This window comes from Sorex araneus, chromosome 2 (genome assembly GCF_027595985.1).
Source record: "Sorex araneus isolate mSorAra2 chromosome 2, mSorAra2.pri, whole genome shotgun sequence".
In the NCBI taxonomy this organism is placed as follows: domain Eukaryota; kingdom Metazoa; phylum Chordata; class Mammalia; order Eulipotyphla; family Soricidae; genus Sorex; species Sorex araneus.
In genome coordinates this window covers 247,271,565-247,296,155 of record NC_073303.1, presented here as the reverse complement: position 1 = coordinate 247,296,155, position 24,591 = coordinate 247,271,565, and the positions used below count along the sequence as shown (strand labels likewise).

General features: G+C 39.9%; 1 protein-coding gene across 1 annotated transcript; it reads right to left on the bottom strand.

The window, feature by feature from the left end:
* Window positions 1–17,272: 17,272 nt before the first annotated feature.
* Window positions 17,273–18,112, bottom strand: LOC101539451 (olfactory receptor-like protein OLF4). Its single transcript, XM_055124733.1, has 2 exons — window positions 17,758–18,112; window positions 17,273–17,472 (listed from the first exon to the last, which is right to left on the bottom strand). Exons 1-2 carry the CDS (start codon window positions 18,110–18,112, stop codon window positions 17,273–17,275), a joined length of 555 nt encoding a protein of 184 aa, XP_054980708.1.
* Between the last annotated feature and the right edge of the window lie 6,479 nt (window positions 18,113–24,591).

The following is a 24,591-nucleotide window of genomic DNA, read 5'->3' as shown; positions in this document are numbered from 1 at the left end:
ACTGAAACTCAAACATGAAAATTTTATAACTGTATCTCACGGTGACTCAACTTAAAAAATTCTCATTTTTACTTAAGCATCAAAAATATGCTTTTTGAATATGAAATACTAGCAAAGATTTATAGGCTCAGTCACACTGCAAAATACTATGTGCATATGTGGATATCTGAATATAAAGAATTAGCGTTTATGCTTATCTATTAGTTGGCCATTCATCAAGTCCTCAAGTGAAGGAAAGGGGGAAAGAGTTGGAGAGGTATTGATAGTCCTAAAACATAAAAATCACTATCTATGTACACAGAATTTCATTGAGCATTGGAATGCAAATCTGGTGAATATGTGTGATTCTATGTATAAAATAAATATTTATAAAGAAGCTATGGGGTAGGGAGAGAAACAATAATAGTAACAATAATGCTTGGTTAGAGTTGTTTTTTTTTTTGTTTTTTTTTTTTTTTGCTTTTAGGGTCACACCTGAATGCACAGGGGTTTCTCCTGGCTCTGCACTTAGGAATCATTCCTGGCGGTGCTCAGGGGACCATATGGGATGATGGGAATCGAACCAGGGTCGACACATGAAAAGCAAATTCCCTATCCACTGTGCTATCGCTCCAGCCCCTTGGTTTGAGTTTTTAAAACAGAAGCACACAATAAATTGCACTGGAAAATTGAAACTTTTAAACAAAAATATAAAAAGTAGTATGATGATATCCACATAGGACTCTAAATCCTGATTAAAATGTAAGGATCAAATAAATTAGAAAAATGTTCTACAGAAAGGCTTTCTGTGTGTCAAGAAAGTAATGTTATTTTATCATCTCAGATAAATACATGTTAATTGACTATAATAGAAATTAAGTTGATATCACATCAAGTGCAGAGATCAATTTCAAAACAGACTCAATATATCTTTAGAAATAGATCCAAGAGCTCATGATTCACTGTATATGCTCAGTAATTAATAGCATATTTCATTAACCACCAAAGATCTTTGGCTTACCTCTTACATTTACAAGGAGACCTTCAAACCTTCATTTCCTCCTCCAATTTCCTTTCTATACATATCATTTAATTGCCAATAAATGTATTGCTGTATCCAATACTCACCTACAGCTAGACATCATTAACACTGTAAAAAATGAGTAACCAAGCTGTTATAAAGAATTCATGTGTCATCAGAATAATCTGGAAATCTTCTTCCCCTTCCTTCTCTCTTGCCTTTTCCTGCACAATCTGTGTGAGATTTGGACTCACCTGGATGGGATTTCTGAGAGAGAGCTCTGTGGATGGACGCACAAATCCTTCCCTGGGTAGGTGGTGATGGAGACAGGAGCCCAGACAAGAGAGCGGGATGGAGGGAAGCATTGGTCCCTACGCCAGATTCAGGATGCCAAAGTGACAACTTTGTCCTGAGCAGTCTGGGTTGAACAAGCTGAGGGACTGAGCAGAGGAGATATTTACAGCTCCTGGTCTCTACTCTTTAGGCTTGCTGCCATCCAGTTACTGTGGCCACTAAGTACACGTGTCCCTGTGGGTCACTGCTCTGGACAAAGGAATTTTTTCCCTCTGGTATGTTCCCAAGACAGCAGGTTAGGAATCAAGTTTATCGTGTTCATTAGTGCTTCACCATGAACTACCCTGTCTTCCAGAGTTCCAGCCATCTCTGCACCTTCTCTCAAACATGAGTTTGGCTATATCCAAAAATCTACGATAGGGGCTGGAGCGATACCACAGTGGGTAGGGCATTTGCCTTGCATGTGGCTGACCAGGGTTCAGTTCCCAGCATCCCATACGGTCTCCTGAGCACTGCCAGGAGTAATTCCTGAGTGCAAAGCCAGGAGTAACCCCTGTACATTGCCAGGTGTGACCAAAAAGCAAATCAATCAATCAATCAATTAATGATTGAGAAGACCCTGGCATCTTCAAAGCATTGTATTGGGAAAGTCCATAATAACAGAAAATTGGTCTTCCTCTATTCAGCATAGGAGAGAATCATGATCCCATGATATAAAATCTTGGGCTGTTTATTGATTTTTTTCAGGCCACATTAGCAAATATTCGGAGTGCAATCCTATATCACAAGCTGAGGGGGAAGTTTTATTGTGACTCTAATTTAGAAGTGTTCCTATGGGCTGGAGTGATAGCACAGAGGGTAGGGCGTTTGCCTTGCATGCGGCCGACCCACATTAGATTCCCAGCATCCCAAATGGTCCCCTGAGTATGGCCAGGGGTCATTCCTGAGTGCAGAGCAAGGAGTGACCCCTGAGCATCGCTGGGTGTGACCCAAAAAGCGAAAAAAAAAAAGAGTGATGGCACAGAGTGATGGCCAAGCTGGGTTGAGTCTCCAGCATCCCATATAGTCTGCTGAGCATTGTGAGGAGTGATTCCTGAGCACAGAGCCAGGAAGTACTCTTTGTGGACTGCCAGGTGTGGCAAAAAATGGCTCATTATTTATAATATACAATGAGATGCCTCATTCCAGGTGGATTGATATTTGTAACTTTAGAAATTTTTTAAAATTTCAATTTCTACTTTATTTGCGCTTTCACATAAATTTAACTTCAGTTCAATTCATTTTGCATTTATACTCTCCAGTAAAAATAGATGGGATTGCTTGTCTGTGTGTGAGTGAATTTAGTTCAAAGGGACTATATGAAATCTCACCTTTCTTTACTAACATAAATCTTTTCCTTGGATATTTTGTTTGGACTTAACAAATTATTCCTACACATTTCTTTTTAAAATTTTTTAAAAAATTTTTTAATTAGTGAGTCACAGTGAGGATACAGTTACAGATTCAAACATTTCGTACTTGTTTTTCCCTCATGCAGTGCTCGGGAGCCCATCCCTCCACCAGTGTCCATTCTCCACCACCAATGAACCCAGTATCCCTCCCACCCACCAGTCCCATCTCCCCCAATCCACCCCGCCTCTGTGGCAGGGCATTCCAATTTGTTCTCTCTCTCTCCTTTTGGATGTTGTGGTCTGCAATTAGGGGTGTTGAGTGGCCATCATGTTTGGTCACTAGTCCACTTTCAGCGCGCATTTCCCTTACCACGTCGGATCTCTGCTCACAATTTACTTGGTGTTCCCTTCTCCATTTGGTATGACTTTCCCCCAGCATGTGAGGTCAACCTCCAAGCTATGGAGTCAACCTCCAGGAATTGTATACTACTATTCTTGGGTATTAGTCTCCTACTCTGTTATTTTATATTCCACAGATGAGTGCAATCTTTCTATGTCTGTCCCTCTTTGTGACTCATTTCACTTAGCAAGATACTTTCCATGTTGATCCACTTTTATGTAAAGTTCATGACTTCATCTTTTCTAACAGCATCATAGTATTCCATTATTCCAGATAGCCCTGTGAAGTCTTGTTCACAGCCTGGGTCACAATTAGAAAGAAGGTCATTGAAGTTTATTAATTTAACTTGCAAAATCAGATAAATGAAAATGAGAATTTATCACGTTCCTTGTTACAAATATGAAAACTGGGGTACAAGATGTAGTATAGAGGTTGAGATAACTGCTTTGCATGCGACCAAACCTGCTTTCATCTCAGGCACTATATATGTCTCCAGAGGAATGCTGAAAGTGACACTGAGCACAGAACCCATAGTAGCACTTGAGCACTGCTGCAAGGAACCCCAGATATACTTAAACATTTGGTAACTGACTCAGACTGTGCACTCAACTCTTTTGTGGGTTCTTCAGCACTATGAATTGTCCATTTATGGTACGTGTTCTTCGTTTGTATTGAGTTGTGATTGGCATGTAGCATTGAGTATGTGTACAACACAATGAACATGTAGGGAAATATTGATAATAGTAAAGGTGATAGCTCGAGTTATTGCACAATGGGTAGGGCTCTTGCCTTGCACATGGCCAGCCTGGGTTCAATCCCCGACACCCGTATTGGCAGAACACATGCTTAGCATGGATGAAGCCCTGGGCTTAAGTGCTGGCATTGAAATGAAACCAAAAGCTCTCTAAAAAAGTCTTTCTGCCATACGATGAGTAGGAAGCTCCTTTTCGATCACAACACCTGATTTCCCAATAGACACCGATGTAGTAAGGGAAGGTTTTCCTGGATATTCTCTCCTCAGTAGACCTGGCTATAATCAAGTGAATCTATGTTTAATGTCTTACCTAATGAGTGTTACCTTTTCCCAGACTTCTAATCTTCTACTGCCATATCATAAACTTGATTTAAAGTTTTCTCCAAGATGTGGGCTGAAAGTAGATAGTAGACCAAACATGATGGCCTCTCATTACTTCTATTGAAACCATAATGCCCATAAGTAGACAGATTATAAGAGGGAAAATGTCCCGCCATAGAGTCAAGGGAAGGGGTGGGATGGGACATGGGGGTGGGGGAGGGATACTGGGAACATGGGTGGTGGAAAATGTACAATGGTGGAGAGATGGGTGTTCAATCATTGTATGACTGAAACTCAAACATGAAAGCCTTGCAACTGTAGCTCAAGGCAATTCAATAAATATGTAAATTACTTAAAATAAAATTTTCTCCAAATGGTATGGAACGATAGTACAGCAGTTGGGCTTTTGCCTTTCACTCGGCGGACCCATGTTCGATTCCTTTGTCCCTCTCGGAGAGCCCAGCAAGCTACCGAGTGTATGGAGCCCGCACGGCAGAGCCTGGCAAGCTACCCCTGCGTATTGGATATGCCAAAAACAGTAACAATAAGTCTCTCAATGAGAGGAATTACTGGTGCCCGCTCGAACAAATCGATGAGCAACGGGATGACAGCTTTCTCCAAATATTTGTATTAATAACCACCCGATTTATAGCCTTTAAAACTCTTTCAAAATAGAAAACCCTGAAATAATAATAGTAATAATAGTAATTAAGTTTGGAGAACACCCAGTGATGATCAGGGGTTACTACTGGCTTTGCCCTCGGGGATTACTCCTACTAATGGTTGGTGTACCATATGGGATGCCAGGGATCAAATCTGGGTCAGCCACATTGAAGACAAACACCCTGCCCACTGTACTATCTCTCTAGCTCCTCTGAAATGATTTTTCAATAATTGTCACATGTATGGTTTGGAAATGAAGAGCCAGCCATGGTGAACTCTCAATTAAAATATTATTATTAGTTTTGATTGACAATAATTGTTTCTTGTGGACATAACTTTAACACCCAACTCGTCACCAGTGCACCCATCTCCCTCTCCCAAGGAACCCAAGCAAACTCTTATTTTTGCCAGCATCGTGAAATGTTATCATGATAGAAAACAGTTCGGTGACTGTTTCTATTTATGAAAATACATATTTTTCATAATTTAGGAGGAAGTTGAACACAGCAGCCTTTCTGAGTCTTGTTAGTTGGTTGTAAATTAAGTCTCACTAAACTAATTCATGTGGATTATGTATGAAGAAGTAAATTATGAATTTGTGTATTTTATTTCACATGCTAAATACCCGGTTTTTAAATTAGTCTTAAAACATGTGTTTTATAATATGGAAGATCCTCAAAAAAAGTAGAATAAAATTGCTATGAGATGAAGTGATCCAACTTCTTACTCCCAAACACAAAACATTCATTCCAAAAGATCAGTGCCCACGTAGGGTCACTGCAGCACTCAGTGCATAAGGAAATGGAGACATCCCAAACATCCCTCAGTGATTCGTGGATAAAGAAGTTGTGACCTACATTTCCAACAGAATACTACACAGCCACAAGAGAAGATAAAAATTTTGGCTGGGAGAGATATTAGGGCAGGTAAAGCATTTGTCTTGTTCTGTTGACCGATGTGACCCCTGGCACTTCATATGGTCCCTCCAGCCCCACCAGGAGGGATCCCTCAGCACCTTGCCTGGTGTAAGCCCTGAGCACCGCGGCCTGTGGCCAATGATCTAGAGAAAGGAAGCTAGAAAGAGAGGAAGAGAGAAAGAAAGAAAAAAGAAAGAAAGAAAGAAAGAAAGAAAGAAAGAAAGAAAGAAAGAAAGAAAGAGAGAAAGAAACATGGAAAGAAAGAAAAGAAAGAAAGGAGAGAGAGAAAGAAAGAAAGAAAGAAAGAAAGAAAGAAGGAGAAAGAAAGGAAGAGAAAGAGAAAAAGAAAGAGAAAGAGAGAAAAAGTGAAAAAAGAGAGAAAGAGAGAAAGAAAGAAAGGAACAAAGGAAGAAAGAAAGAAAGAAAGAAAGGAAGAAAGAAAGAAAAAGAGGAAAGAAAGAGAAAGATGAAGCAGAGTATTTCAGTGTGAATGAAACTGGAGAGCACCATGTTATGTAAGTAAATCAGAGGGAGGACCATGTACAATAGTGGATTATTGGACTAATTTGTGTAAAATTGAGGCACAAAGGAGAGGAATGGCCAGTCTCAAACAATGACAAACCTGTAGCCTTGGATTAAAAGACTGATTATTGGGTGCTGGAGATCTAGCACAGTGGAGAGAGCATTTGCCTTGCATGCAGCCAACCTGTGTTCAATCCCTGGCATTTCATATGGTCCCCTGAGCACTGCCAGGAGTCATTCCTGAGTGCAGAGACAGTACTAACCCCGAGCATCACTGGGTGTCATAAAAATAAAGACTGATTACTGGGCCTGCATTTGCCTTACATGAGGCCAACCCCGGTTAGATTCCCAGCATCCCATATGTTCTCTCAGCGCTGCCAGGAGTAATTCCTGAGTGCAGAGCCAGGAGAAACCCCTGATCATTGCTGGGTGTGACCCGCCTTTCCCGCCCCCCCCCTTAAAAAAAAAAGACTGATTCCTAAGCAGTGTGGGAAAAGGCTGGAGGGAATGAGGATTAGCCTAGAGGTGGCGTAGGGACAGTGGTGAAAAGCCCAGTAGTGCTGTGCATCAGAGTCATAAATGTTAGCACTGTTTTAACCACGCTACCTAAATTCAAATATATTTAAAAATTTTAAATAGGAGAAACATGATTAAGATGACTGGTATTCAAGTAAGTTATTTAGTCTATTACACTGGTCTACGATCCAACCTACACTTCTCCCAGGTGTGAGGGATATTTTTCTGCTCTTTTGTTGGTTGGTTCCATGTTCTGCTTTATGTGTGATACTTCTCAGAACTATCTTCGAATTACATGTGTTTGCATTTTCAGACCATCATATTTTTTAATTTCAGAATGAAATTCCCATAAATATGTTGAAACTTGCTGATACTTTGGTCTTTATGGACATAACTTTATTAATTATTATTTTTATGTAACTAATTTATTTTATTTATATTTTTTAATTTTTTTAATTAGTGAGTGACAGTGAGGGTACAGTTACAAATTCATACATTTTGTGCTTGTTTATCCCTCATGTCGTGTTCGGGAGACCATCCCTCCACCGGTGTCCATTCACCACTACCAATGAACCCAGTATCTCTCCCACCCCCCAATCCCATACCCCCAACCTCTCCCCGCCTCTGTGGCAGGGTATTCCAATTTGTTCTCTCTCTCTCTCTCTCCTTTTGGGTGTTGTGTTCTGCAATAGGGGTCTTGAGTGGCCATCATGTTTGGTCACTAGTCCACTTTCAGCATGCATTTCTCTTACCTCGCGGGATCTCCAATCCCATTTTACTTGGTGTTCCCTTCTCCATTTGGTATGACTTTCCCCCAGTGTGTGAAACCAACTTCCAAGCTATGGAGTCAACCTCCTTGTATTATATACTACTATTCTAGGGTATTAGTCTTCAACTCTGTTATTTTATATTCCACAGATGAGTGCAATCTTTCTATGTCTATTCTTTTCTTTCTGGCTCATTTCACTTAGCATGTTACTTTGCATGTTGATTCACTTATATGCAAAGTTCATGACTTCATCTTTTCTAACATACCATTGTATAGATGTACCAGGGTTTCTTTAACCAGTCATCTGTTCTTGGGCACTCGGTTTTTTTCCAGGTTCTGACTATTGTAAAAAGTGCAGATGTCATTTCGACTATACTTTTCTGTTTCTCCAGGATATATTCCCAGAAGTGGTATTGCTGGATCAAACAGAAGCTCAATTTTTAATTTTTTGAGAAGCGTTGGACATAACTTTAATCCCTACTCATCACCAGTGTAATAGTCTTATCCTGACAGACTATTACCTGAAAGAATATTGGTTTATAAAATGGTATGCGTTTTTAAAATTAACTTAAATTTAAAAAATGGAATCACAGTGATATAGATATTTAAAAAGTTGTTCATGATTAGATTTCAGTCATATAATGTTCCAGTGTACTTTTTCTACCCCCAATGTACCCAGTTTCCCTTCCGCCCCTAACCTGTCCTACTGCTTGCCACTATGGCAGATACTTTTCTTCTCTCCCTATCTCTATCTCTCTCTCTTTTCTTTCAGACCGTATAGTTTGCAATATAGATAATGAAAGGTTATCAGGTATATCCCTTTACTTGTACCCTTCAACTCACACACACTCTTAAGGCAAGTTTCCAGCCATTGACCTGTCCTTCTAACCCGTGTTTACTCTCACCCTTTTTATTAATCTCATATTCTCTCTCTCAGTCTCTCTCTCTTTTATATACAGCACAAATGAATGCAGTCAGTCTATACCTGCCCCTCTCCTTCTGACTCATTTCATTCCACATGATACTCTCCATGTCAATCCCTTTATAAGCAAATTTTATGACTTCATTCTTTCAAACAGCTGCATAATATTCCATTGTGTAGATGTACCATAGTTTCTTTATAAGCATTTATAATCAATTTATAAGCAAATTTTATTTTTTTCATTTTTTTCTAACTGCTGCATAATATTCCATTGTGTAGATGTACCATAGTTTCTTTACACAGTATATGTTTTAAGGGTAAAATTTTATACTCTTCAAAGGCTACTGTTACCAGAAGATAACTGTGCCATAGACCTCCTTTCCCACAAAGGTCTTTGGCCTAAAAAGGTGTGGCATTAAAACCATATATGTTCACACTATTGTAAACTTGTGGTCTCAACTTTTTTATTGTTATGGTGATAATTTTAAAAAATAAATAATTTAAATTTGAATTAAATTCTATAAAAGGCTCAGCATGATAAGATTGAAAAGGGGTGTCCAGAGGTGCTTAAGTGAGAATGGAATGTGGAAACAAATTTGAAAACAAGTGGCTTGCCCTAAAATATAAAAACCATTAATTATGTGTCCAGAAGTTTATACATGTGATGATATAAATTCAACTACTATAGAGATAAAAATACTCGGGGCTGAGTGATAGCAAAGCGGGTAGGGCGTTTGCCTTGCACACGGCTGACCCAGGTTCGATTCCCAGCATCCCATATGGTCCCCCAGCACTGCCAGGAATAATTCCTGAGTGCAGAGCCAGGAGTAACCCTTGTGCACTGGGTGTGAATCAAAAGCTAAAAAAAAAAGAAATAAATAAGAAATAAAAATATTTAAGGAGGGGGCCAGAGAGATAGCACAGCGGGTAGGGCGTTTGCCTTGCACGTGGCTGACCCGGGTTCGATCCCCGGCATCCCATATGGTCCCCCAAGCACTGCCAGGAGTAATTGCTGAGTCAGAGCCAGGAGTAACCCCTGAGCATCGCTGGGTGTGACCCAAAAAGCAAAAAAAAAATACTTAAGGTAACTTGGAACTTTGGAAAGGAAGAATGATAGTGAGAACGGTAGCAGGTTAAGGTTAGTGGTTCCATACAAAAAATATGTTCCATGTACAACAAATAGGTCAATTTACTTTACTAAGTCCTACTTTAATCATGTACGGTAGTGTAGTTCAGTGACACAACATAGCTCACTAATTTATGAATGAATTAACCAAAAGTATAAATAAAAGTACTGAAAGTGTGGTAAAATTACATACAGTCATCTATTCTAATGAAATAGTATTTCTTTTTTTAAAATTTTTTATTAGAGAATCACTGTGATGTACAGTTACAAACTTATGAACTTTTGTGTTTGCATTTCACTCATATGAAATAGTACTGCTTAAACAAAGATTAATGAATTAAATAGAAATTCTCGTTAATTTGCTGCTGTTTTTAATGTGGTTACTAAATATCCACTTCTGAGACTAAGGTGGAGCAGTTGAGGAATATAGGTTGGTTGTACCTATACCTAAGGTACAACCTTTCTGTGGCAATTGTTAGCTGAAATATTGGTAAGGATTTCATAGAATCCATTGATGATTAAAAATACTGTGTTCCCAGTCAAAGACATCATTGCTAAGAAATTCCCAGAGCTGGAGAAGGCAGGCATCCAGATACAAGGAGTCCGAAGAGTACCAGCAAAAAGAGACCCAAATAAAAAGACTCCAAGGCATATCATAGTCAGAATGATGGATGCTATGGATAGAGACACAATTCTGCAAGCAGCAAGGTCAAAGAAGGAAATTACATACAAAGGAGCACCCCTCAGATTTACAGCAGACCTGTCAGAGGAAACACTCCGAGCCCGAAGACAATGGTGGGACATAGTGAAAAGACTCAACGAAATGAATGCCTCACCAAGAATACTTTATCCGGCTAAACTCTCACTCAAACTCGAAGGAACCATACACTACTTCTCGGATAAACAACAGCTCAGGTCCTTCATAGACTCAAAACCAAACTTGAAAGAAGGTCTAAAGGGGCTACTGTAAGACAATGTGGAGCCACATAAAAACAACAAATACCACAGAAATATGACACAAAATCCTATCACAATAATCTCTCTCAATGTCAATGGCCTAAATGCACCCATAAAGAGACACAGAGTGGCAAAATGGATCCAGAAATTAAACCCATCATTCTGCTGCCTGCAAGAAACACACCTGAACAAACAGAGTAAACATAGACTCAAAGTCAAAGGATGGAAAACAATCCTGCAAGCAAACAACCCCCATAAAAAAGCTGGAGTGGCCATCCTACTATCCGACAACATAGATTTCAGGTTGAAAAAGATTAAAAGGGACAGCGAAGGTCATTTTCTGTTTATCAAGGGATATATACAACAGGAAGAAATCACACTCTTAAACATATATGCACCTAATGAGCGACCAGCTAAGTATTTAAAACAACTCCTAGCAGACTTCAAAGAGGACATCACTAACAGCACAATAGTAGTTGGAGACTTCAATACCCCCTTATCACCTCTGGATAGATCGACAAGAACAAAACTCAACAAGGAAACACTGACTCTGAAAGAAGAAATGAAAGAGAGAGGCCTAATAGACCTATACAGGGCCTTACACCCCCAAAAGAAAGAATACACATTCTTTTCCAGTGCACATGGAACATTTTCTAAAATAGATCATGTACTGGGCCCCAGAACATACCTCAATAGAATCGGAAAAATAGAAATTGTATCAACCATCTTTTCAGACCACGATGCGCTGAAGATAGAAGCTAACCACTCACTGACACGGAGAATCAAGTCAAACACTTGGAAATTAAACAATTCAATGTTGAACAATGAGTGGGTCAGGAAGGAAATCAAGGAAGAAATCAAAAAATACTTAGAAACAAATGAGAATGAAGACACGAGCTGCCAAAACCTATGGGACGCAGCTAAAGCCGTGTTAAGGGGAAAATTTATAGCTCTCCAAGCATTCCTCAGGAAGGAAGAAAGGGCCCACATAGACAGCCTGACTTCACGACTCAAGACCTTAGAAAAGGACCAGAAAAAGGAACCCAAACCAGATCGAAGGAAAGAAATAATAAAAATTAGAGCAGAAATTAATGACATGGAAACCAAAAAGACAATCTGAAAGATCAATGAAACAAAGAGCTGGTTCTTCGAGAAAATAAACAAGATTGATAAACCGCTAGCAAGACTCACAAAGAAAGAAAGAGAAAGAACCCTAATAAATCGAATCAGAAATGAAAAGGCGGACATCATAACAGAAACCAGTGAGATTCAAAAGATCATTAGAGACTACTTCGAAAGTCTATATGCCACAAAACAGGAGAACCTAAAAGAAATGGATGGATTCCTCGATTCCTACAATCTCCCAAGACTGAACAAAGAAGACTTGGAATACCTGAATAGACCCATCAATGTTAAGGAAATTGAAACTGTGATCAAAAACCTCCCCAAAAACAAAAGCCCAGGCCCAGATGGTTTCACTGGCGAATTCTTCCAAACATTTAAAGAAGACCTGCTGCCTGTTTTCCTCAAACTTCTCCAGGAAATTGAAAAAACAGGAAATCTCCCAGTTTCTATGAAGCACACATCTCCCAAATACCACAAGCAAACAAAGACACCACTAAGAAAGAAAATTACAGACCAATATCCCTGATGAACACCGATGAGAATATCCTCAACAAAATACTGGCAAATAGGATCCAACAACTCATCAAAAAGATCATACATCACGACCAAGTGGGATTCATCCCGGGGATGCAAGGATGGTTTAACATTCGGAAATCAATCAACATAATCCACCATATCAATAAAAGCAAAGATAAAAACCATATGATCATATCAATAGATGCAAAGAAAGCATTTGACAAGATCCAACATCCTTTCATGATGAAAACCCTCGCCAAAATGGGGTTTGGAGGAACTTTCCTCAAGATAGTCGAAGCCATCTATCACAAGCCTACGGCAAGCATTATCCTCAACGGGGAAAAACTAAGGGCCTTTCCTCTGAGATCAGGCACAAGACAAGGATGCCCACTCTCACCACTCCTCTTCAATATAGTACTGGAAGTACTTGCGATAGCTATTAGACAAGAAAAAGAGATTAAGTGCATCCAGATAGGAAAGGAAGAAATCAAACTCTCACTATTTGCAGACGATATGATACTATATCTAGAGAAGCCTAAAACCTCTACTAAGAAACTCTTAGAAACAATAGACTTATACAGTAAAGTTGCAGGCTACAAAATCAATACCCAAAAATCCATGGCCTTCATATATGCAAACAATGAGGTAGAGGAAAGGGACATAAAAAAAGCAATCCCATTCACAATCGTGCCCCAGAAAATCAAGTACCTCGGAATCAGCTTAACCAAGGAAGTAAAAGACCTCTACAAAGAAAACTACAAAGCGCTACTCCATGAAATCAAAGAGGACATGAGGAAATGGAAACATATACCCTGCTCGTGGATAGGGAGAATCAATGTTGTCAAAATGGCAATACTCCCCAAAGCATTATACAGATTCAACGCGATCCCTGTAAGGATACCCATGGCATTCTTCAAAGAAATGGATCAAGCAATCCTAAAATTCATATGGAACAACAAACGTCCAAGGATAGCTAAAACAATTCTTGGGAAAAAGACGATGGGAGGCATCACCCTCCCCAACCTCAAACTTTACTAGAAAGCAGTAACAATTAAAACAGCATGGTACTGGAACAAAGGCAGAGCCGTAGACCAATGGAACAGGGTGGAATACCCTTACACACAACCCCAAATGTATGATCATCTAATCTTTGATAAGGGAGCAAGAGATGTGAAGTGGAGCAAGGAAAGCCTCTTTAACAAATGGTGCTGGCACAACGGGACAACCACATGCAAGAAAATGGGCGTAGACCTTGACCTGACACCATGCACAAAAGTCAGATCAAAATGGATTAAAGACCTCAACATTAGACCACAAACCATAAGGTACATTGAAGACAAGGTCGGCAAAACCCTCCACGATATTGAAGATAAAGGTATCTTCAAAGGTGACACAGAACTAAGCAATCTAGTAAAAACAGAGATCAACAAATGGGACTACATTAAACTAAAAAGCTTCTGCACCGCAAAAGATACAGTGACCAGAATCCAAAGACTATCCACAGAATGGGAAAGGATATTTACACAATACCCATCAGATAAGGGGTTGATATCAATGGTATATAAAGCACTGGTTCAACTCTACAAGAAGAAAACATCCAACCCCATCAAAAAATGGGGCAAAGAAATGAACAGAAACTTTCCCAAGGAAGAAATACGAATGGCCAAAAGGCACAGGAAAAAGTGCTCTACATCACTAATCATCAGAGAGATGCAGATCAAAACAACCACGAGATACCATCTCACACCACAGAGACTAGCACACATCCAAAAGAACAAAAGCAACCGCTGTTGGAGAGGATGTGGCGAGAAAGGGACCCTTCTACACTGCTGGTGGGAATGCCGACTGGTTCAGCCCTTCTGGAAAACAATATGGACGATTCTCAAAAAATTAGATATTGAGCTCCCATTTGACCCAGCAATACCACTGCTGGGAATATATCCCAGAGAGGCAAAAAAGTATAATCGAAACAACATCTGCACATGTATGTTCATCGCAGCACTGTTTACAATAGCCAGAATCTGGAAAAAACCCGAATGCCCCAGAACGGATGACTGGTTGAGGAAACTTTGGTACATCTATACAATGGAATACTATGCAGCTGTCAGAAAAAAGGAGGTCAAGAATTTTGTAGTTAAGTGGATGGGCATGAAAAGTTTCATGCTGAGTGAAATGAGTCAGAAAGAGAGAGACAGACATAGGAAGATTGCACTCATCTATGACATATAGAATAACAGAGTGGGAGACTAACACCCAAGAATTGTAGAAACAACTACCAGGAGGTTGACTCCATGGCTAGGAGGCTGGCCTCACATTCTGGGGAAAGGGCAACTCAGAGAAGGGATCACCAACTATAATGTAGTTGAAGGCCATGTGGGAGAAGGGAGTTGCGGGCTGAATGAGGGCTAGAGACTGAGCACAGTGGCCACTCAACACCTTTATTGCAAACCACAATAGCTAATTAGAGGGAGAGAACAGAAGGGAATGCCCTGCCACAGTGACAGGGTGGGGTGGGGGGAGATAGGATTGGGGAGGATGGGAGGGATGCTGGGTTAACTGGTGGTGGAGTATGGGCACTGGTGAAGGGATGGGTTCCCGAACTTTGTACGGGGGAAGCATAAGCACAGATGTGTATAAATCTGTAACTGTACCCTCATGGTGATTCATTAATTAAAAATAAATAAATTTATTAAAAAAGTACTGTGTTCCTATATAAAATAATGCATCTTCTGATTCTTTTTTATTTTTTAAAAATTTTTTTATTTTTATTTTTTGCATCTTCTGATTCTTAATCAAAAAGTTCAACGTATTCATGTCTCGTTGATTTTCTTTCCTTGATAGATTTCTTAAATATATCTTATACTCTTTTGTTTGATTTGATTTAAAAGATTTCTATACTACTGTAAAGTGCTTCATATACTTTTTATCATGTAGTGCAATTGTATAGGGAAATGTAATAATTTTTTGTGTTGATTTTGTATCCTGCATTTTACTCAATTCTAATTAAAAATTATTTCTTACGTGGGTATTAGCGGCGCCACTCTCTGCTGAGATGTGACCCGAGTAGCCGCACGAGTGCGGCCTCTCGGTTACTGAATGACCATGATCCCGGGGGCCACCTATCTACTTTTGGCACCAGCAGATTCTTGCAGAAATGACTCTAGACCATGAACTTTTAAATTTTTTTTAAAATTTATTATATTTATTATATTTATTTTTGCATCTTCTGATTCTTAATCAAAAAGTTCAACGTATTCATGTCTTGTTGATTTTCTTTCCTCGATAGCTGTCTTAAATATATCTTATACTCTTTTGTTTGATTTGATTTAAAAGAGTTTTATACTACTGTAAAGTTTTTCATATACTTTTTAAAATGTAGTGCAATTGTATAGAGAAATGGAATAATTTTGTGTGTTGATTTTGTATCCTGCATTTCACTCAATTCTTTTTTTTACTCAATTTTAATTAAAAATTACTTCTTAGGGTGGCGTTACTGGAGCAGCTCTCTGCTGAGATGTGACCAGAATGCGGCCTCTCGGTGTTACTGAATGACCATGTTACCAGTGGCCACCTATCTACTTTTGGCACCAGCAGCTTCTTGCAGAAATGACTCTAGACTGTGAACTAAGCCACGGCTCCATGCCACCCCAGGAAGGGAAAGGTTTTTATCTCTCAGCTTTTCCTTTCAGGGGGTGGCGGCGGGGTGGTGTGGTGACCACCATATTATAAGGACAACTAAAGAGAGGTATGAGCTTGCAATGATGCAATTTCTGGCAGAAATTTCCCCGGACTTAGTTTCTAAAATACAGAAATTCAAAACCTCATATCTCTTCATTCTCAGCAATGGAAAACAAATGATCAAATGCTTCCTTTTCAGCAGGTCTGATTTGGGGGGCAGGGGGAAACTCAAAAAAATAATGATGAGATTTTGTTGAAATATTGAGTGTAATCAAAGTAAGTGAAAATTATCAACTACACAGGCGGGGTGTGAAATGGTGGTGAGATGGGAGGTATACTGGGGTTCTTGGTGGTGGAAAATGTGCACTGGTGAAGGGATGGGTGATTGATCATTGTATAACTGAGACTTAAGCCTGAAAACTTTGTAACTTTCCACAAGGTGACTCAATAAAAAAAAAAAAAAGAATTTGTGGTCAGTCATGAATAAAATTGTGCCTTTAGTTGGTGAAAAAAATAAAGTTCGATTACTCAATAAACTTAACTCAATAATTTTGGAAGAAATGTTAGAGAATCTGTGTAAATTCATACAATCAAATATATGCTACCAAAGATATACTGTCTCCTAATAAAGAACAAAAATTAAGTCACTGAGATATGATGAAAGTGTTCATATATGATTATAAGATTGGGTCTGGGCTTTGTTTTAAAATTATATAAGTAGAAATATTTAGTTTTTCATAGATAATTATACAAACTTCTTCTTTTATTTGAAACAAAATAGACTTTATTGAAAGAATTTCCTTAGAAATATGTCTGGTAGAGAAAGAAAGGAAAACGTGTTCAATTAAGACCCAGGTTTCTCCAACATTACTGTTCTTTAACTACAATTGAACAAAAGAGCTGGTTGAGCTATGCCATCAGAAAAATGATTTTCAAGCAACCAATGTAGTTTGTGGCTTAAATGGAAATTCCCAAACGATTGATTTGCATGAGAAAACTTAAGAGGACATGAAATTAAATTGAGAAGAACTTTGTGATCAAGGAGAAAAAATAACTTAAAAATTAAGTTATTAATTGTCTAAATATGAAGACAGAAAAAATTAATCATATTAATTGTCTAAATATGAAGAAAGAAAAAAATTAATTGCAGAACCCGAGAGATGGTATAAAGATAAGGTACTTGCATATGTCTGACCCAGTGTATCCCTGGCACTGCATAATCCCCTGGATATCACCGGTAGTGATTCCTGAGCATCACTGTGTGTGTGGTCCACCACCCTCCCTCAAGAAAGTTTTTAATTTAGTAAAGTAGCAAGTTTACCATGGACCTCTGAAAAAATAGATTTACGATTTCTGTTCCTTGTGCCTTAAAATCAAGAAATTTCTTCAGTCTTAAGACAACTAAACTTTGGTGGTTTCTCTTTCGAAGAGAATTTTTAGGGCCATCTTAATGTCTTTGTTCCTCAGACTATAGATGAAGGGGTTCAGCATGGGGGTGACCACGGTGTAGATCACTGAAGCTATTGCAGTGGAGTGTGAGTTCTGGGTGCCGGCAGTGCTCAAGTACACACCTATGCAAGTACAATAAAATAAGGCCACAACTGCGAGGTGAGACACACAGGTGGAAAAGGCTTTAAACTTCCCCTGCGCTGATGAGATCCTAAGAATGGAGGAGACAATCTTAGTGTAAGAGTAAAGGATCCCAGCCAGGGGTCCGCCACCCAGAATTCCAGTTGAAAGACTCATGACCAAGATATTCAGAAAAGCATCATTACAGGCAAATTGAATGACCAGTTTCAGGTCACAGAAAAAATGTGGGATTTCCCAGTGTGTACAGAAGGACAGACGTAAAGCCATTAAACTCTCTATCAAGGAATGCAGGGCACTAATGACCCAAGACACCAGAACCAGCAGCACACACAAGCGAGGGTTCATGAGGACCGTGTAGTGCAGGGGGTGACAAATGGCCACATAGCGGTCATAGGCCATCACAGTCAGGATAAAGTCATCCAACACTGCAAAGAGTAGGAAAAAATACATCTGGGTGATGCATCCTTCATAGGTGATGGCTTTGCTCTGGGTCTGGATGTTTTGCAGCATCTTGGGTACGGTGGTGGACGTCAAACAGATGTCCACGAAGGACAAGTTGGCCAGGAAGAAGTACATGGGCGTGTGGAGGTGCGCGTCTGTGCTGACTGCCAGGATGATGAGCAGGTTCCCCAGCACGGTGATCAGGTACATGGACAGGAAAAGCCCAAAGATGAGGGGCTGCAGTTCTGGTTCTTCTGAAAGTCCTAGAAGAAGGAATTCCTTGTTTTCTGAGAAGTTCCTGGATTTCATGTGGCAGAGAGAACTACAAGGTGAAAAAATGTAGAATTTCTTTGATCCAGATGCAGGTAATGTACAGCATAATTTTTCCTAACTTTTAAATTGAATCACTGTGAGATAGACCTTTACAAAGGTGTTCACGATTGCATTTCAGTCATACAGTATTCAAACACCCATCCTTCCTCCAGTGCACATTTCCCAGCACCCATTCCCCAGGTTCCCTTCCATCTCCCCTACCCTCTGCCTGCCTCTTTGGCAGGTGCTTTTCCTCTGTCTCTGTCTCTGTCTCTGTCTCTCTCTCTTCCCTTCTCCCTTTGGTTTTCAATATTGACACTAAAAGTGTATCAAGAATATCCCTTTTTTTTTTTTTTGCTTTTTTGGGTCACACCTGGCGATGCACAGGGGTTACTCCTGGCTCTGCACTCAGGAATTACCCCTGGCCGTGCTCAGGGGACCATATGGGGTGCTGGGATTTGAACCCGGGTCGGCCGCGTGCAAGGCAAACGCCCTACCCGCTGTGCTATCTCTCCAGCCCCAAGAATATCCCTTTTGAACACCAAGTAATATGAGATTGGGAACCCCGAGGTGGAGGGAGATGCACGCTGAATGTAGACTGGAGACTGTACATGATGGCCACTCGATACCCCTATTGCAAACCAAGACACCCAAAAGGAGAGAGAGAGAGAGAGAAAATTGCAATGCTCTGCCACAGAGGCGGAGTGGGGTGGGGGATTGAGATATAGGGGTGGGAGGGATACTGGGTTCATCGGTGGTGGAGAATGGACACTGGTGGAGGGATGTGCTCTCGAACATTGCATGAGGATAAAACAAGCAGGAAAATGTGTAAATCTGTAACTGTACCCTCACTATGACTCACTAATTAAAAAATCAATAAATTATAAAAAAGAATATCCCTTTTAACCCTCAGATCTTGAATACAGACATCTTTTCTACTCTCAAAATTTCAAAATTATTTTGAAATACATTTACAAAATACTTTTATGACCAGAACTATCTGTCATCAATATTTTGTGTGTGCATTTTTTCTCTTCTTTGAAATTTTTGTCCTATATTAAGAGATAAATGCTCACTTACTTTCAAGCTTTTACAGGAGATTTTATATTCTACCATTTTTTGAAATATTATATAAAAAACCAGAAATCTTATTGTAAATAAAAATTTTAGTTGGAAGGCCTTTGGCAATGCTGACTGGACCCTTGAGCCACATCTGGTGATATTCTACCTAATTGGGCAGCATGGGGCCTGAGTTTTCAGGTCCAGTGGTGTTAGGGTCCTTCAGAGACACTTGGTGGCCCTCAGAGGACCCTGTGTTGTCATGGATTCACCTCAGGACCTCGAGTAATTATGGTAATTATGGTATAATTGGTAATGATGAACTCAATACAAGCTGTTTGAAAACTGATTCAAATATTGAATGATGGATAATAGTTCTCACTATGGTGTAATGAACAAGAAATAAAATAAATAGAAGAGTTAGCAAACAACTCAGGTGGTGAGAGATGCTCTGGTGACACAAAGATTTTATAAGAGAAAATATATCATGAGAATGATTTTTCCACCACTGCTATTTGAGGGACCGTGATTTGCAGCGTTGTTTATCACAGTTCCAGGCATCCACAGTTCCATCACCAATCTCAGCCCCAGTGTCAGCTCACCTGCCTCCGTGTCCCCGGGCTCCCTTCAACCCCTCCACCAACCTGCCTCCTTCACAAGAACATTTTAAAGTTCCGTTGTTTAGTTTGGGTTCCACTGACCAATGATTTTGGTATTGTTGTCTCCCTGGTTTAGATATATGAATGTACCTCACCTCTGCACCACCCGTGTGCCCAAGTCCTATGGCCTCTGTCCACTTCTTATTACTCCCCCCTCCATTCCTCTCCTTCCCTGATCTCATTTCTATAATCTGGGCCAATGTTTTGCCCATCTTTAATGACTTTGCCCCCCCATCCTTTTTCTTTTTCACGGTAGACAGCAAAAGTTTTTATTGGCTGCCATGCTTGGTGAAGCAGGGGGTGGGGACACGACAGCTCTGGTTCCTGGGTCCAGGCGGCCACTCCCGAAACCCTTGCATTCCTTTTTTCTGCTATTCTTTACAAGTGCTTTTGAAATACAAAGATGCCAGGTAATATTTGATCAGACATAGCAAGGATTCTATAGTGGAGCCAGTCTGTTGAGAAGTATGTCTGGGTGCAGTGCAACCCTTAAGAACTCTGGGCTGGGCTGGAGCGATAGCACAGCGGGTAGGGCGTTTGCCTTGCATGCGGCCGACCTGGGTTCGATTCCCAGCATCCCATACGGTCCCCTGAGCACTGCCAGGAGTAATTCCTGAGTGTATGAGCCGGGAGGAACCTCTGTGCAAAGCCGGGTGTGACCCAAAAAGAAAGAAAAAAACGAACTCTGAGCAGGGTGTTTGAGAAAATGTGGGAGAGTAACAAACAGGAGTGAGAGTGAAGAGAGGTGTTTGTCAGAGAATGTGGAAGAAGAAGATCTTCTGCCCTCTGCTGCTGAAATACGAGTGTGAGGGAGGGTCTCATAGACACCATTCTCCCTACACATTGACAAAGTTTCTGAAAGGCATCACCTAAATTGAATGAGATCCCCGCCCTAGTGTTATCTGTTGTTGATGCAATTCTGATCTCTGTAAGGGGAGACACCCTGGAAGAATGAGTTCAGGTTCCCTGATGGTTCAGAGCCTACAGGATTTCTGTGGACACATGGGGAGATAGAGGGTGAGAGAGGAAGGAGAAGGAGAAGGTGGTGGAAAAGGAGAAGGAGAGAAGAAGAAGGAGAAAAAGGAGGAAGAGGAGGAGGGGAGGAGGAGGAGGTGGAAAAGGAGGAGAAGGGAGGGGCGTGGGAGGGTAAGGGGAGAAGAGAAAGAAGAAAACTGTGTTCTGTAAAGGTTGGCTGGGAGAATGGAGATGGTCCAAAGGAAACCAACAACATTGTTGGTGAGAAACGAACAGTAGTGAATTGACAGGTGTTTGAACACTGTATGACTAAAACCCAATCATGAGCTATCTTGTAACTGTATCTCACTGTGAGTCAATAAAAAATTTAAAAAAGAAGAGCAGGAAGAGGAGGAGAAGGAGGAGGAGGAGGAGGAGGAGGAGGTGGAGGGGGAGGAGGAGGAGGAGGAGGAGGAGCATATGATCTCACCTAAGCTGAGAAAGACACTCTCTTTCCACTCAAGGAATAAGTGTTAACCAAAATTCTAATACAGTCTTTTCTTATAGTCAAATAAACTTTTTTATGATTTTATGTCCCATAGTAATCTGATCCTACAAGAAGAAATATATTTGGGATGAAACTAAGAAATATGCATTAAATGAACTATATACTCAACAACATATATTAAATGAAGACCTATGAAATGATGTATAAAATCTACCATTGAGCAAACATTTAGCAAGAAAATATGGAATCAAGAAATTTAGAAATATATAAATAAATACAACATATTGCCAAGAACATATTGCCCAGGACAGTCAACAAAATTTAATAGAAGACAATCACATGCAAATATTTTTGAAATCTAACAGCAGATGGATGAGGAATTAAGTGTTTAAACATATAGTGGGATAGGAAGTTAAATAATGAGCATATGTATCAATTGGGACAAAAATCATCAATCAAAAGAACAAGAAATCAACTCTTTCACACCAATAGTTCTGAACAAAAACCAAAATATTTAAATATTGATGTGAGTTAGGTTTATAGGTTTGGTAATGGGTCACTATCACTTTTGGCAGAGTTTAGGAGAAATACATTGTGAGGAACAATTTGAAGGTAACTACAATTATTTAATATGCGCATGTTCTTTATTTGAGTTTCTTCCCTCTCAACATTATTGATATTCTGCCCCTATAACTCTCCACAATGCTTTTTTCTGTGCCTTGGGTTGTTTTAGAATGTTGGTGGACAGAAATATTTGCATCATTTCCCAATGTTGTAATCAAAAAGATTCTGAATAAACAAGTAGCATTTGGATAACATTGGAACCCCTGTAAAGATTCTCATTTTTTAACATAATAGGAGACTGACACCTAAGGAGAGTAGACACAAGGGCCAGGAAGATTGTTCCAACTTGGAAGTCGGCCTCATGAGCTGGGGGAGAAGGAAGCTGGAATCGATAAGTCAATGTTGGTTGGAGAGATAATTGGGGATGGGAGGTGGTGCTGAAAGTAGATAAAGGACCAAACGTGATGGCCTCTCAGTATCTATATTGCAAACCATAAAGCCCAAAAGTAGAGAGAGAGTGTGGGGGAAATTGTCTGCCCTACAGGCAGGGAGAGTGATGGGATGATTGGGGATACTGGGGACATTGGTGGTGGAAAATGTGCACTGGTGGAGGGATGGGTATTCGAGCATTGTATGACTGAAACTCAAACATGAAATTTTTATAACTGTATCTCACAGTGATTCAACTAAAAAATTCTCATTTTTACTTAAGCATCAAAAATATTCTTTTTTAATATGAAATACTAGCAAAGATTTTTAGGCTCAGTCACACTGCAAAATACTATGTTCATATGTGGATATCTGAATATAAAGAATTAGCATCTATGAATATCTATTAGTTGGCCATTCATCAAGTACTCAAGTGAAGGAAAGGGGCAAAGAGTTGGAGAGGTTTTGATAGTCCTAAAACATAAAAATCACTATCTATGTGCACAGAATTTCATTGAGCATTTGAATGCAAATCTGGTGAATATGTGTGATTCTATGTATAAAATAAATATTTATAAAGAAGCTATGGGGTAGGGAGAGAAACAATAATAGTAACAATAATGCTTGGTTTGAGGTTTTTTTTTTTTTTTTTTGCTTTTAGGGTCACACCTGAATGCACAGGGGTTGCTCCTGGCTCTGCACTTAGGAATCATTCCTGGCGGTGCTGAGGGGACCATATGGGATGCTGGGAATCAAACCCGGGTTGGCTGCATGAAAGGCAAATTCCCTATCCACTGTGCTATCGCTCCAGCCCCTTGGTTTGAGTTTTTAAAACAGTTGCACGCAATAAATTGCATTGGAAAATTAAAACTTTTTGAAAAAATATACAAAGTAGTATGATGATATCCACATAGGACTCTAAATCCTGATTAAATTGTAAGTATCAAATAAGTGAGAAAAATGCTCTACAGAAAGGCTTTCTGTGTATCAAGAAAAGTAATATTATTTTATCATCTCAGATAAATACATGTTAATCGACTATAATAGAAAGTAGTAAGTTGATATCACATCAAGCACAGAGATCAATTTCAAAAATAGACTCAATGTATCTTTAGAAATAGATCCAAGATCTCATGATTCACTGTATATGCTCAGTAACTAATAGCATATTTCATTAACCACCAAAGATCTTTGGCTTACCTCTTACATTTACAAGGAGACCTTCAAACCTTTATTCCTTCCTCCAATTTCCTTTCTATAGATATCATTTAATTGCCAATAAATGTATTGCTGTATCCAATACTCACCTATAGCTAGACATCATAAACACTGTAAAAAATGAGTAACCAAGCTGTTATAAAGCATTCATATGTCATCAGAATAATCTGAAAATATTCTTCCCCTTCCTTCTCTCTTGTCTTCTCCTACACAATCTGTGTGACATCTGGACTCACCTGGATGGGCTTTCTGAGAGGGAGCTCAATGGATGGACGCACAAATCCTTCCCTGGGTAGGTGGTGATGGAGACAGGAGCTCAGACAAGAGAACAGGATGGAGGAAACCATTGGTCTCTACGCCAAATTCAGGATGCCAAAGCAACAACTTTGTCCTGAGCAGTCTGGGTTGAACAAGCTGAGGGACTGAGCAGAGGAGATATTTACAGCTCCTGATCTCTACTCTTTAGGCTTGCTGCCATCCAGTTACTGCGGCCACCAAGTACACCAAGTCCCTGTGGGTCACTGCCCTGGACAAAGAAATGTTTTTCCCTCTGGTCTGTTCCCAAGAGATCAGGTTAGGAGTCAAGTTTATCGTGTTCATTAGTGCTTCACCATGAACTACCCTGTCTTCCAGAGTTCCAGCCATCTCTGCACCTTCTCTCAAACATGAGTTTGAACTATATCCAAAAATCTATGATAGGTGTCAGAGCGATACCACAGCAGGTAGGGCATTTGCCTTGCACGTGGCTGACCAGGGTTCAATTGCCAGCATTCTATACGGTCTCCTGAGCACCTCCAGGAGTAATTCCTGAGTGCAAAGCCAGGAGTAACCTCTGTGCATTGCCAGGTGTAACCCAAAAAGCAAATCAATCAATCAATCAATTAATCTATGATTGAGAAGACCCTGGCATCTTCAAAGCATTGTATTGGGAAAGTCCATAATAACAGAAAATTGGTCTTCCTCTATTCAGTAGAGGAGAGAATCAT